The following is a 12,010-nucleotide window of genomic DNA, read 5'->3' as shown; positions in this document are numbered from 1 at the left end:
ATATTGCCATGATGACCCCACCCAGGCAGCTGCACCCGCCCCCTTCCCAGCCTGGTGCTCCAGTGAGTACTGGAGGTGCAGGGAGGAGAGTGACAACTGACAGTCACTACTCTCTGCTTGCAGAAGACCAAGAACTGAGCAATCAGCAGTCATGTGAAGACAGATATGGTCACCTAATCCCCTGTCCAGGTCTTTCATCACCGCTGTTTCTTGGTGCAGGGGAGTGCTAACCCAGGGATGCAGATGGTCATTCTCCAGCGGCTCACCTGCTGCCCCCTTGTGCCGACATCACTCCTCTGCTGGGTCCAGAGAGGACCAAGCCGCTGGGCAGAACAATAGAAAATGCCCACGTCATGCAAGCAGACACTTGGACACCCCAAGAAGGACACCGCAGAAAGTAAACAATGGAGGAGAGAAGGCTTGGGCTTGCAGTGTCACATGACCAAATACTTAGGTAAAAAAAAAAAAAAAAAAAAAAAGAAGGGGGGAGGAAAATAAAAGATCAGACGATGCAACAAACAATGGAAGGCTTACCACCAGCCTCTGAAATTGTTTTTATTTAATGTGTCAAAATAGGATTATACAAAGAGGACCTGTCATAACACAAAAATAAAAAATAAAAAAAAAGGCTTGCCATATAAACATAGGGATGGGTTATGACAGCATATATGACACACAGATGACTTAGTATTACAAAGTTATAACACTGACTAGTTACATTCAGCAGACACAAAGACGGAATACTAACAGGACCTGTCATGACACAAACGACAGCACAATAAGAAGCGAGGTTACATCAACATTATTCACGTGCGGTCAGACAGATTTGGGTTAAAAACTGCAAGGACCATGTCTGGATGGGCTGAATGTGGAACTGCTGGTCAACAAACTGGGTGGGTATTTCTCACCATTCCCCCCAATGCCGGACCTTAACCCCAACATGACCAATTCAGAACAACGGATTGTGGCAGCTACAGACATTTGACAGCAGAGCAACGCCCACAACAATGACACAAGGAGAGCGTGCCATACCAAGAACGGGATCACTGAGATGTCATGGCAGGTGCACCTCTATAAAATGGACTTGTCGTGACACCACCTCACCGATTACCCAACATAAGAACACATCGCAATAAGACCCAGAATAGGAGGATAGAAAGTGGACCTGTCATCGTACTCCTAACAAGACGACCCAGAATAAGATATAAAGAGGACCTGTGAAAGAACACATCACAATAAGACCCAGAATATGATGATATAAAGTGGACCTGTCATAGTACACATCACAATAAGACCCAAAATAGATAATTATAATGTGGTCCTGTGATAGTACACATCAAAATAAGATCCAGAATACAATGCTATAAATGGACCTGTCATCAGGCTCATAAAAGAAGACCTAGAGTAATATATAAGGAGAACCCATCACAATAACACACAGAATAGAATGATATAAAGTGGACCTGCAATAGCACATAAAACAATAAGACCAAATAATAATAATAATAATACCTATCATAGTACATATGATGAGAACACCAAGAAAATGATTATAAAGTGGACCTGTCATAGCACACCCCATAAGATCAAGTATATAGTAATATAAAAGTGCACCTGCCATAGTACCCATTACAATAAAGGCCCAAGCACGTGAAACGAAAATCGGAAGTAAAATTGCATCCGACAAACGATCTGAAAATTTTCGGATCATTAGTATGGTGCTTTCGAAAGCCAATTACGAATTTTCGGATGACAAAAACTGGATGTGCAGGCTATAAAATTTTTATCATACGTGAACACAACATCCAATTTGTGTATAATTAGTACAGTTTTCATCCGAAAAAAACCCCCCGTAAGAGCAGGACTACGCATACTCAAACAAAAAAAATGCATACAAAACAATTCAACACATCACTTCTGAAGTTGTATTCTGTTGTACGAGAATTTTCATATGGCGAGTAACCTCTTCACTTTCCACATGACACTAGCATGCAACAAAAAAAGGGACGAACGGTCGTCTGAAAATCTGATCGTGTGTACGAGGCTTAAGACCCAGAATACAATGATATAAAGTGGACCTGTCATAGAGCAATGATGATACAGCAGTGCACAAATCATTAGAACATAAGACAAAGCTTCTATTACTGATAAGGGTCTGGAGACTGCATACCAGTCTTGTGTTATATCCTTAGTGCTACTGTCCTTGTGACATAACAGGCCCACTTTAGATCATATTTTAGGTCCTATTCTAATGCGCTTTTATTTTAGAGAAGGCAGTGAAGGTACCACTGTGTTATGCCAGGGGTACACTATCATTTCATAATAAGACCTAAAATATGACAATACAAAGTGCACCTGTTATTGCACACAATGACACATCTTTACTGGATATCACAGAATTAAAAAAAACACGCTGCAATAAGACCCAAAATATGATATATCATGGACCTGTCATAGCACAAGAACACCATATTATCACCCAGGATAGGACACAATGCTGACAAATGTCATAACAAAGACCTAGATCAGTGATTTGGGACATGGCATACTTGTTTTGTTGTTCTGTACACTGCTGGGGTGACATGACAGGTTCCCCTTTATATCCTCATATTCTGGGTCTCACTGATGTGTTCTTACTTTGGGTAATGCAGTGAAGGGGTCACTGTATCTCACAAAGGTGCACTTTGTATGACTGCAAAGTCACATGACAAGTCCTACCCCATGATTTCCAATGAGTAACATTCATATCTGAGTGACTTCAAGTCGCACCGGCTTCAAAGTAGTCCCTGTACTACTTTGGTCCGACTTTGACCTCAAGTTTAGACAGGCCTTCCCTGCAATTGTGGCAAAAATCGCAAAAGTCGCAGGCGCAAAAATCACACGACTTTAAAGTTGCAGCAGTGTGAAAGAGGCCCAAGACCCAAAATATAATGATTTGTGCTTTTATTAGGCAATAACAGGTACACATTGTGTTGTCATATTTTGGGTCTTGTTGTGCAATGATACAAAGTGTACCTGTCATGATAAACAATGACACCTTCACTGCAAAATAAGAACAGGACACAAAATATGAGAATATAAAGGGGACCTGTCATTGTACAATGAAGACCTGTCATGTCACAAGGGTACCAGAGCAGAGCACACAACAATAAGATAAGGTTGCCATACTGAGACCAGATGACAGATATGTCATAGATGGTTCCAAAGTGCATCTGTCATGCAGAATAAATGATGACACATAAATCGTATTAAACAAAATAAAAGACTGTCATCAGAAGACTCAGAAACATGGAATGTCAGAAGAGAAGGAGCTAAGGGAGACCTAATGTGCTGTATGTAAAGGGGACCTGACCTGTCACCAAGGGGACCCCTCTTGACCTGTCACAAAAGGGATCCAGCCTATCACAAAGGGGACCTGTCCTTACCCAACACACAAAGGGAATCTGACCCAGGACAAAGGGGACCCAATGTGTCACCTAAGAATGGCAATCTGTCATGCCAAGACCCAAAACAATAGCAGACTCATGATAAGACTCAGAAACATAGCATGCCAGGCAATTATGAGCCAAAAAGAGGACCCAACATGGCACAAGATGGACCTGATCTCTCACAAATTGGACCCAACATGGCACAGTTACAGATCCCCATTGTATTACAAAGATGACAACCTGTCATCCGAAGAGCCATAACAAGAGCAGGTCAGGTGATGGTATAACAAAGAGGACCAGTCATGGCATACAGTGACAGGCCATCATTGTATAACACAAAGCCTGTCATCACCCACACAGAGGACCTGTCATGTCACACACACAGCAGCCCCAGGGATGTCAGGCCAGGCAGGGTGACAATGGCAGCTGGCAGTCTGCAGTCCAAAGCCCAGTGTATGTGGGCTCCTCTCACCTCCTCCTGGTAGCCCCCAGCAGCTGACATCTCCCCGGCTCCGCTCAGGCCCCCGGCCTCGGACTCCAGGTCTCCGTTGAGCAGTGAGGGCCCCTCGGCCGATCCCCCGCTTAGCGCCGCCATCTTGAAGTGATCCGGAGGCGCGGGAGCGAGCACGAGAGACAGGCGCGCTCGTCCCTGTGCAGCCGGTGTTCTGTCATAATCTCCAACCTATCAAAAACTCCAACCGCTTGTATTGCGCATGCCCGAGCGCGGGCACGAGAAGGGCTTTCTTCTGCACGTCGGATTGCGACGTAAAAGCCATCAACTACACCAACTCCTCTTGCCGCCGCACCGCGCCTGCGCGGTCTTCGTGTAACACACGAAAATCTATTCCATCAAATTCTCCAACTGTTATGGCAGCAGTGCGCATGCGCGGGAATACTAACATCCCCTGTCACATCTTCCGACCGTCTCACACATAAAACCAAAGGAGATACATTGACAGTTAAGCAAAAATAGAGTTTTATCATACCAGATTCAAAGCAATGAACTGAGAAGATAATATACGGAACAATGTATTTGCAGAACTATGTTCACACTCACATACATATCCACACATAATTGTTCTGTACATTATCTTGTCAGTTCAGGGGATGCGAGTCTTCCCGCGCAATCTGAACGCAAGATTGTCACGTAAAAGGCATCAAATACACCAACTGCTCTCACCGCCGCAGTGCGCTTGAGCCATCAAATACACCAACTGCTCTCACCGCCGCAGTGCGCCTGAGCCATCAAATACACCAACTGCTCTCACCGCGGCAGCGCGCTTGAGCCAAATACACCAACTGCTCTCACCACCGCAGCGCGCTTGAGCCATCAAATACACCAACTGCTCTCACCGCCGCAGCGCGCTTGAGCCATCAAATACACCAACTGCTCTCACCGCCGCAGCGCGCTTGAGCCATCAAATACACCAACTGCTCTCACCACCGCAGCGCGCTTGAGCCATCAAATACACCAACTGCTCTCACAGCCGCAGTGCGCTTGAGCCAAATACACCAACTGCTCTCACCGCCGCAGTGCGCTTGAGCCATCAAATACACCAACTGCTCTCACCGCCGCAGTGCGCCTGAGCCATCAAATACACCAACTGCTCTCACCGCGGCAGCGCGCTTGAGCCATCAAATACACCAACTGCTCTCACCACCGCAGCGCGCTTGAGCCATCAAATACACCAACTGCTCTCACCGCCGCAGCGCGCTTGAGCCATCAAATACACCAACTGCTCTCACCACCGCAGCGCGCTTGAGCCATCAAATACACCAACTGCTCTCACAGCCGCAGTGCGCTTGAGCCAAATACACCAACTGCTCTCACCGCCGCAGTGCGCTTGAGCCAAATACACCAACTGCTCTCACCGCCGCAGCACGCTTGAGCCATCAAATACACCAACTGCTCTCACCGCCGCAGTGCGCTTGAGCCAAATACACCAACTGCTCTCACCGCCGCAGCACGCTTGAGCCATCAAATACACCAACTGCTCTCACCGCCGCAGCGCGGTCCGTGAGTTTTGGTGTGCAGCCGTCTCTTGGCAGGTTTGCTGTTGTGCCATGTTCTTTCCATTTGGTTATGATAGATTTGATGGTGCTCCTAGGGATCATCAAAGATTTGGATATTTTTTTTAACCTAAACCTGACTTGTACTTCTCAACAACATTGTCCCTTGTTTGGAGAGTTCCTTGGTCTTCATGGCAGTGTTTGATTAGTGGTGCCTCTTGCTTAGGTGTTGCAGCCTCTGGGGCCTTTCAAAAAGGTGTGTACATGTAATGACAGATCATGTGACACTTAGATTGCACACAGGTGGACATCGTTTCACTAATAATGTGACGTCTGAAGGTAATTGGTTGCACCAGAGCTTTTTATGGGCTTCATAACAAAGGGGGTGAATACATACGCACATGCTAATTATTTTTTTATTTCTGAAAAATAGTTTTATGTATATATTTTTCTAATTTTACTTCACCAACTTAAGACTATTGTATTCTGATCCATCACATATAATTCAGATTAAAAAAAAACATTGAACTAAAGGCTGTAATGTAACAAAATAGGTAAAAAGCCAAGGGGGGGGTGAATAATTTTGCAAGGCACTGTATCTGGGCCTTCATCCCTTCTAATCTAACCCGAGTTCCCCTGTGTACTCGGGACATGTCTCTGGGCCTCCACCCCTTCTAATCTAACCTATGTATCCATGTAGGGGGAGTAAACAGTGAAGTCCTGATAAGAGCTGTCACAGGAGGGCCCTCACACAGGACACATGGCAGGCAGGGCAGTGAGGTTGGCACACTCAGGGTGATCAGGTTCCTGTTCTTAGGGGAGGTGCGGTCCTGGTCCCCAGGGAGGATGGGGTCCTTAGGTGAGATGTAGTCCCCGTTGCCAGGGGAGATAAGGTCCTTGTCCCCAGGGGGAAGGGGTCCCTGTCCCCAGGGGAGATAGGATGCCTGTTCCCAGGGAAAAAGGGGTCCCAGTCCCAAGGGGGGATGGTGTGGTTTACCCCTATATAAAGCTTCGGACCAAAGAATGCAAAGCAAGCAGACGTTGAAACAATATTGATAAGGCCAAGACCTGGCCCCTTGACAGTACTCAAGGCCAGTTTCATCTCTAGCCCCATTTGCAGAAAGGCTTGAATTCTACCTATGACATAATTCTTAGGATGCCAACCCCTGGATTCACACCAGGAAACATATGCCTTCCAGACTCTATAATAAATGACTCTGGAAGCTGGCTTCCTTGCATTAATCAAGGTAGGTATCACTGAGCCTGAAAGCCCACAATTCTTTAGAGTGTGGGTTTCAATAGCCAAACCGTTAAATTTAGCGTTTGTTAAGTAGGATGGAACACTGGTCCCTGCGATAGCAGGTCTGGATGTGATGGTAGGGTCCATGGGGCCCCTACCACAATCTTTACTATTTCTGCATACCAAGATCTTCTGGGCCACGCTGGGGCTACAACGGGGGGGTCACCAACGCATCTGTTCCGCATGCAAGTGGATCCCTTGTTCTTGACACAATGTTGTCGACTGTTGTTGAACCTGGATGCAAACAGATCTACATCCGGGATCCCCCATCTTTGGCATATAGCCAGGAAGATGTCAGGGTAAAGGGACCATTCCCCCAGGAACAACTGCTGGAGACTTAAGTAGTCTGCCTGCCAGTTCTCTACCCCTGGAATCAAGATTGCCTATATGCACGGCCCATGTTTTTCTGCCCAGGTTAGGATATGGTTTACCTCTCCCTGAGCTGCCCGACTTCTGGTGCCTCCTTGGTGATTGATATAAGCCACTGCTGTGGCATTGTCGGATTGAATCCTGACAGGAGAATTCTGCAACCTGAATGTCCAGGCCCTTAGGGCTAGACGCGCTGCCTGAATCTCTAGAATGTTGATGGGCAAGGTCTTTTCGGTTATGGACCATTTCCCCTGGACAGAGGCTTCTTCCAGGACTGCTCCCCAACCTGAAAGGCTGGCATCTGTTACCACCTTCCAGGTAACTGGTAAGAAGGATTTCCCCTTCTGCAGATTCTCGGACATCCTCCACCAACTGAGGCTCTGGCGCACTTTTGGCGACAAACGCATTGGAAAATCTAGTGCCTGAATCTTCTTGTTTCAGGCTGATAGAATACTGTTTTGCTGCAGTCTCGAATGAAACTGAGCATAGGGAACTGCTTCGAATGAAGCCACCATCTTCCCCAACAACCTCATACAAAAGGCAAATGGAAGGACCCTTCTTTGGCCTGACCCCCCGAACCAGCTTCTTTATGGCGCTGATCTTTGCCTGGGGTAAAAACACCCTCTTCTGGGCTGTATCTATGACCTGACCCAAGTACTCTAATCTTCTTACTGGCTTTAAAGAAGATTTCTCTAGGTTGAGGAACCAACCTAGGTATTCCAGGTAGTTGACTGTGGTGACCATGCTTTGGTCCAAGCGGACTATCGATCAGTCTATTAAGAGCAGGTCATCCAGGTATGCTATTATAGTTATACCTTGAGTCCTTAATCCTGCCAGAGGAAGGGCCAGAAGTTCTGTAAACACCCGAGGTGCCAGTAGCTAGACCGAAAAGAAAGGCTACAAACTGAAAATGAAGTTTTTCTACTTCGAAACGCAGATACTCCTGGTGAGCGGGGAAAATAGGGACATGCAGGTATGCATCCTTGATGTTGATTGATGCCAGAAGCTCTCCACCTTGTAGGATGGAGACTACTGATCGGATTGATTCCATGCAAAAAGAGCGAATCTTCAGGAGCTGGTTTAGATCTTTGAGATCTAGAATGGGTCTGACATCCCCATTTGGTTTTGATACTGTGAAAAGGTTTGAATAAAACCCCGACCCCTGCTCTTCAACGGGGACCACCATGATCACTTTTTGCGACAAAAGTTAGTTTAACGCTAGAAAGAGACACTTCTTTTTCTCTGGATCTTTGGGGACATTTGACCTGAGGAAACGAGGAGACGGGAATTCTCTGAACTCGTTTGTAACCTAGAGCTATTGTGAAGACCACCCATTTGTCCTGAAATTCTTCCTGCCAGACCTTTGAGAACTGCAGAAGTCTTCCCCCCCACTCGAGCGAGCGGGGGCGCCCCGTCATAAAGAGGCTTTAGCGATCTGTCTTGTGGGTTTCCTCCCCCAGGACTTCTTTTGTCCCTGGGGTTGACCCTGAGGTTTACCTCTTGAACCTGACAGTGGAGGCCGTCATGACTGCCTGGAGGCTGATGCCCCCGTCACTGGAGAAAGAGCCCATTTAAATGAGGGACGTTTACTCTTTTTCTTAACTGGCAAAAGGGTACTTTTCCCACTTGATATTTCTTGGATATATTTGTCCAAATACTCCCCAAACAGCTTTTCACCACGGAAAGGAAAACCAGCCAGGAGCTTTTTGCATGGTGCTTCAACTGTGCAAAACACAAAGCCGCTGGCAGCTCAGCTAACTCCTGGGCCTGCTGTTCGGGGAACACCTTGAGTACCTGTTTCAAATGGACTCTCAAGGACTGACATACTGAATATGGCTGCAAAAAACAAATACTGGATCCTGAGGTCCAGATCTCTAAAAAGAGAAGCATTACAGGTAAAACCTTGTTTCTTCAGACACAAGGCCCGGGTACCATTCAATTCGGCCTGGAAAAGACACTTTGAATGGATCCGGTTGCATAGCTTGCCCCAGCAAGGAATATTCCAGCAGAGCTCAGCACAGCACATCTTTACTCGTGACCAACACCTAAGACACTGGCGAAAAAAAACTGAGGTACTCCCGGTAAGGGGAGGGTTTATATGGGGAATTGAACTTCCTGTTTAGGGTGTGCCAGTGTCCATCACCTGAAGGTGCCTTATAACCCATACAGTTATTACTGTGGCTCTGTGTCCCGTGATGTACGATAAAGAAATAAATCTTTATCTGCTATTCATTTTTAACGCATATGGGGCGTGTTTAGTCAATTGAAAGGCAGCTTTTTCTATATTGCATAAAGATTTATTTAGCAGATTTGTTTGGCCATTGATAAAAATTCCACCCCCAGCACTGGCCATTTTTGAAATATCCGCCCCCCTCATGTAAATATCCATCCCTCACCTACATGAACGTGCCTCGGCAACGTGAGACAACAGCTGATCTTAAACTCAGCTGTTCTGAGGCTCCGTTCTGCGCATGTGCAGTTCAGGCCGGGCATTTTTCAATAGGGGGCACTTCGACAGAACACCTGACTTGTTTACTAGATCTGCAGCAGTCACCAGTTACTAGGGCAACCAGCGACGTGGAGCAGGGATTTGGCTGTTCTGTGATTGGTTGGATGGACCATTACTTCTCAGCACGGGCTGGCTGAGCGGCAGATGGACGCACAGGGAGAAGAGTGAGGACGTGTTTAACTGGATCTCCCCATACACATTGGATATCATGTGGATTACTTCAGCACAACATTCATAGGATAAATCACATCTCATCTAGGAGGGGAATACCGAGGACTGTCTCTGTACAAAGCCCAGTCAAAGGATAAGTATCCAAAAACATTCATCTGCCACTATAGTCCCTTCTAAAGCCCTCATATTATCATATACAAGGTGCTTCCTGTCAGAAACCATGAACCAGACCGAGTCAGAAGTACAGAAAAATCACACTTGTTTATTAACAAAAATAAAAAAGGTAAATAGAGTAAGCGTAGTCAAAAACATAGCCAGAGTCCAGTAACCGGATCGGGTAGTCAGCCAAGCCAGAGTTCAGTAACCAGATCGGGTAATCAGCCAGACCAGAAGTCAGGGATCCAAGTAGAGGAACAGCAAGCAGAAGAAGGAGCCAGAAGGGATGTCAGCAAAGCCAGTCTTTAAACAGGATCGCAGGAGATGGTTTCTTGTGATGTGACCAAGGCGAAGGCAGGAATGAAGTAAGCTGGAGATCTTTAAGTAGGCAGGACTGACGAGCAGATCCACAACAGCTGGTTAAATGTGGAGAGAGATGAGAGCTGGCAATTAGCCGACAGCTGAGCGGCCAGCTCAGAGAAGGAAGGGCTGAGCCAGCCCTGACAGTACCCCCTTCCTCAACGACCCTTCCCCCTCGGAGGACCACCGGGCTTGAGGGGAAAACGTCTATGGAAATCATGGAGGAGGGCAGGAGCATGTACGTCCGAGGATGAGACCCAGGAGCGTTCCTCTGGACCGTACCCCTTCCAATGCACCAGGTACTGTATGCGCCCATGGAACCTACGGGAGTCAACAATGGATTGTGCGTCATACTCCTCATAGTTCTCAACCTGTATAGGACATGGCACCAAGGTGGTAAAGCGGTTGCAGACCAACGGTTTCAATAAGGAGACATGAAACATTTGAGATGCGCATACTAGGAGGAAGGTCCAACGCGTAAGCCACTGGGTTAATCCTGCGAAGGATACAGAAAGGCCCAATAAACTGAGGTGCGAACTTCAGTGAAGGAACACAAAGTCGGAGTTTGCGAGATGACAGCCAGACCCTGTCCCCAACCTGGTAGGAAGGCGCAGGCTGGCTTCTGCGGTCAGCATGGAGTCTGTACCTATCATTAGCATGATGCAAAGCCTCCTGGACTTGTGCCCAAGTGGAACGAAAACCACGGAGATGCTCCTCTAGAGCAGGAATACTCTGCGGAACAACGAGTCAGGCAACATGGAAGGTTGGAAACCACGGAGACAAATCGGAAAGCAGAATTCAAAGGCACTGTTGTGAGCAAACTCTGCCCATGGTAATAGGTCTGACCAGCTGTTGTGATGGTCAGAAATATAGCAACGTAGGAATTGCTCCAAGGACTGATTGGCTCGTTCTGCGGCCCCATTAGACTGCGGGTGATACGCAGAGGAGAAAGCAAGCTGAATTCCCAGCTGTGCACAAAAGGCTCGCCAGAACCGGGACACAAACTGACTACCCCTGTCTGAAACAATCACCTTGGATAGCCCATGTAAGCGAAAGATCTCCCGAGCAAAAATAGAAGCCAGTTCCTTAGAAGTGGGCAACTTTTTAAGTGGAATACAATGACACATCTTTGAGAACCGGTCAACCACCATAAGGATAACTGTTGCCTTGGGATTTAGGCTACTCCACAATGAAATCCATAGACAGGTGGGTCCAGGGCCTCTCTCCATTGGGTGTGGGTTGTAGGAGGCCCACTGGAAGGTGTCGTGGAGTCTTACACACGGAACAGGCAGCTACGAAGGCAGTTACATCAGCACCTAGACTAGGCCACCAGAATTGCTGGGAAATTGCCGGAACGAGTTGATTCTTACAGGGATGGCCAGCTGCCTTGGGAGAATGGCAAGTCTGGAGCACGGCAGTACAGAGACACTCTGGGACAAAGCAGCGGTCACAAGGTTTCTCAGGAGGAGCATCAACCTGAGCATCAAGAATTTTGTCAGTGCGAACCGTAGCCAGAATACGATCAGGAGGAACCGGAACCGAATCCAACTTGGAAGTGGAGGAAAATTGGCGTGACAAGGCATCAGCCCTTACATTCTTAGTACCGGGTAAAAATGAGACAATGTAATTGAAACTTGGTAAGAAAAGAGCCCATCGCGCCCTTCTGGGAGAGAGGCATTTAGCCTCAGACAAGAATGTGAGATTCTT

At 47.1% G+C, this 12,010-nt stretch overlaps 1 protein-coding gene across 4 annotated transcripts in view; it reads right to left on the bottom strand.

Annotated features, from left to right (window-relative positions):
* Window positions 1-4,102, bottom strand: part of BRAF (B-Raf proto-oncogene, serine/threonine kinase) — a 167,741-nt gene extending 163,639 nt beyond the window's left edge. For all 4 annotated transcript variants that reach the window (XM_073621837.1, XM_073621840.1, XM_073621838.1 and 1 more), the window contains exon 1: window positions 3,901-4,102. In XM_073621837.1, coding sequence (XP_073477938.1) covers window positions 3,901-4,023 — 123 coding nt within the window. In that variant the 5' untranslated portion in view covers window positions 4,024-4,102. The remainder of the gene's footprint in view (window positions 1-3,900) is intronic.
* Window positions 4,103-12,010: the final 7,908 nt, after the last annotated feature.

The sequence above is a fragment of the Aquarana catesbeiana genome, linkage group LG03 (assembly GCF_042186555.1).
Source record: "Aquarana catesbeiana isolate 2022-GZ linkage group LG03, ASM4218655v1, whole genome shotgun sequence".
In the NCBI taxonomy this organism is placed as follows: domain Eukaryota; kingdom Metazoa; phylum Chordata; class Amphibia; order Anura; family Ranidae; genus Aquarana; species Aquarana catesbeiana.
This window is presented reverse-complemented; position numbering and strand designations above follow the sequence as displayed.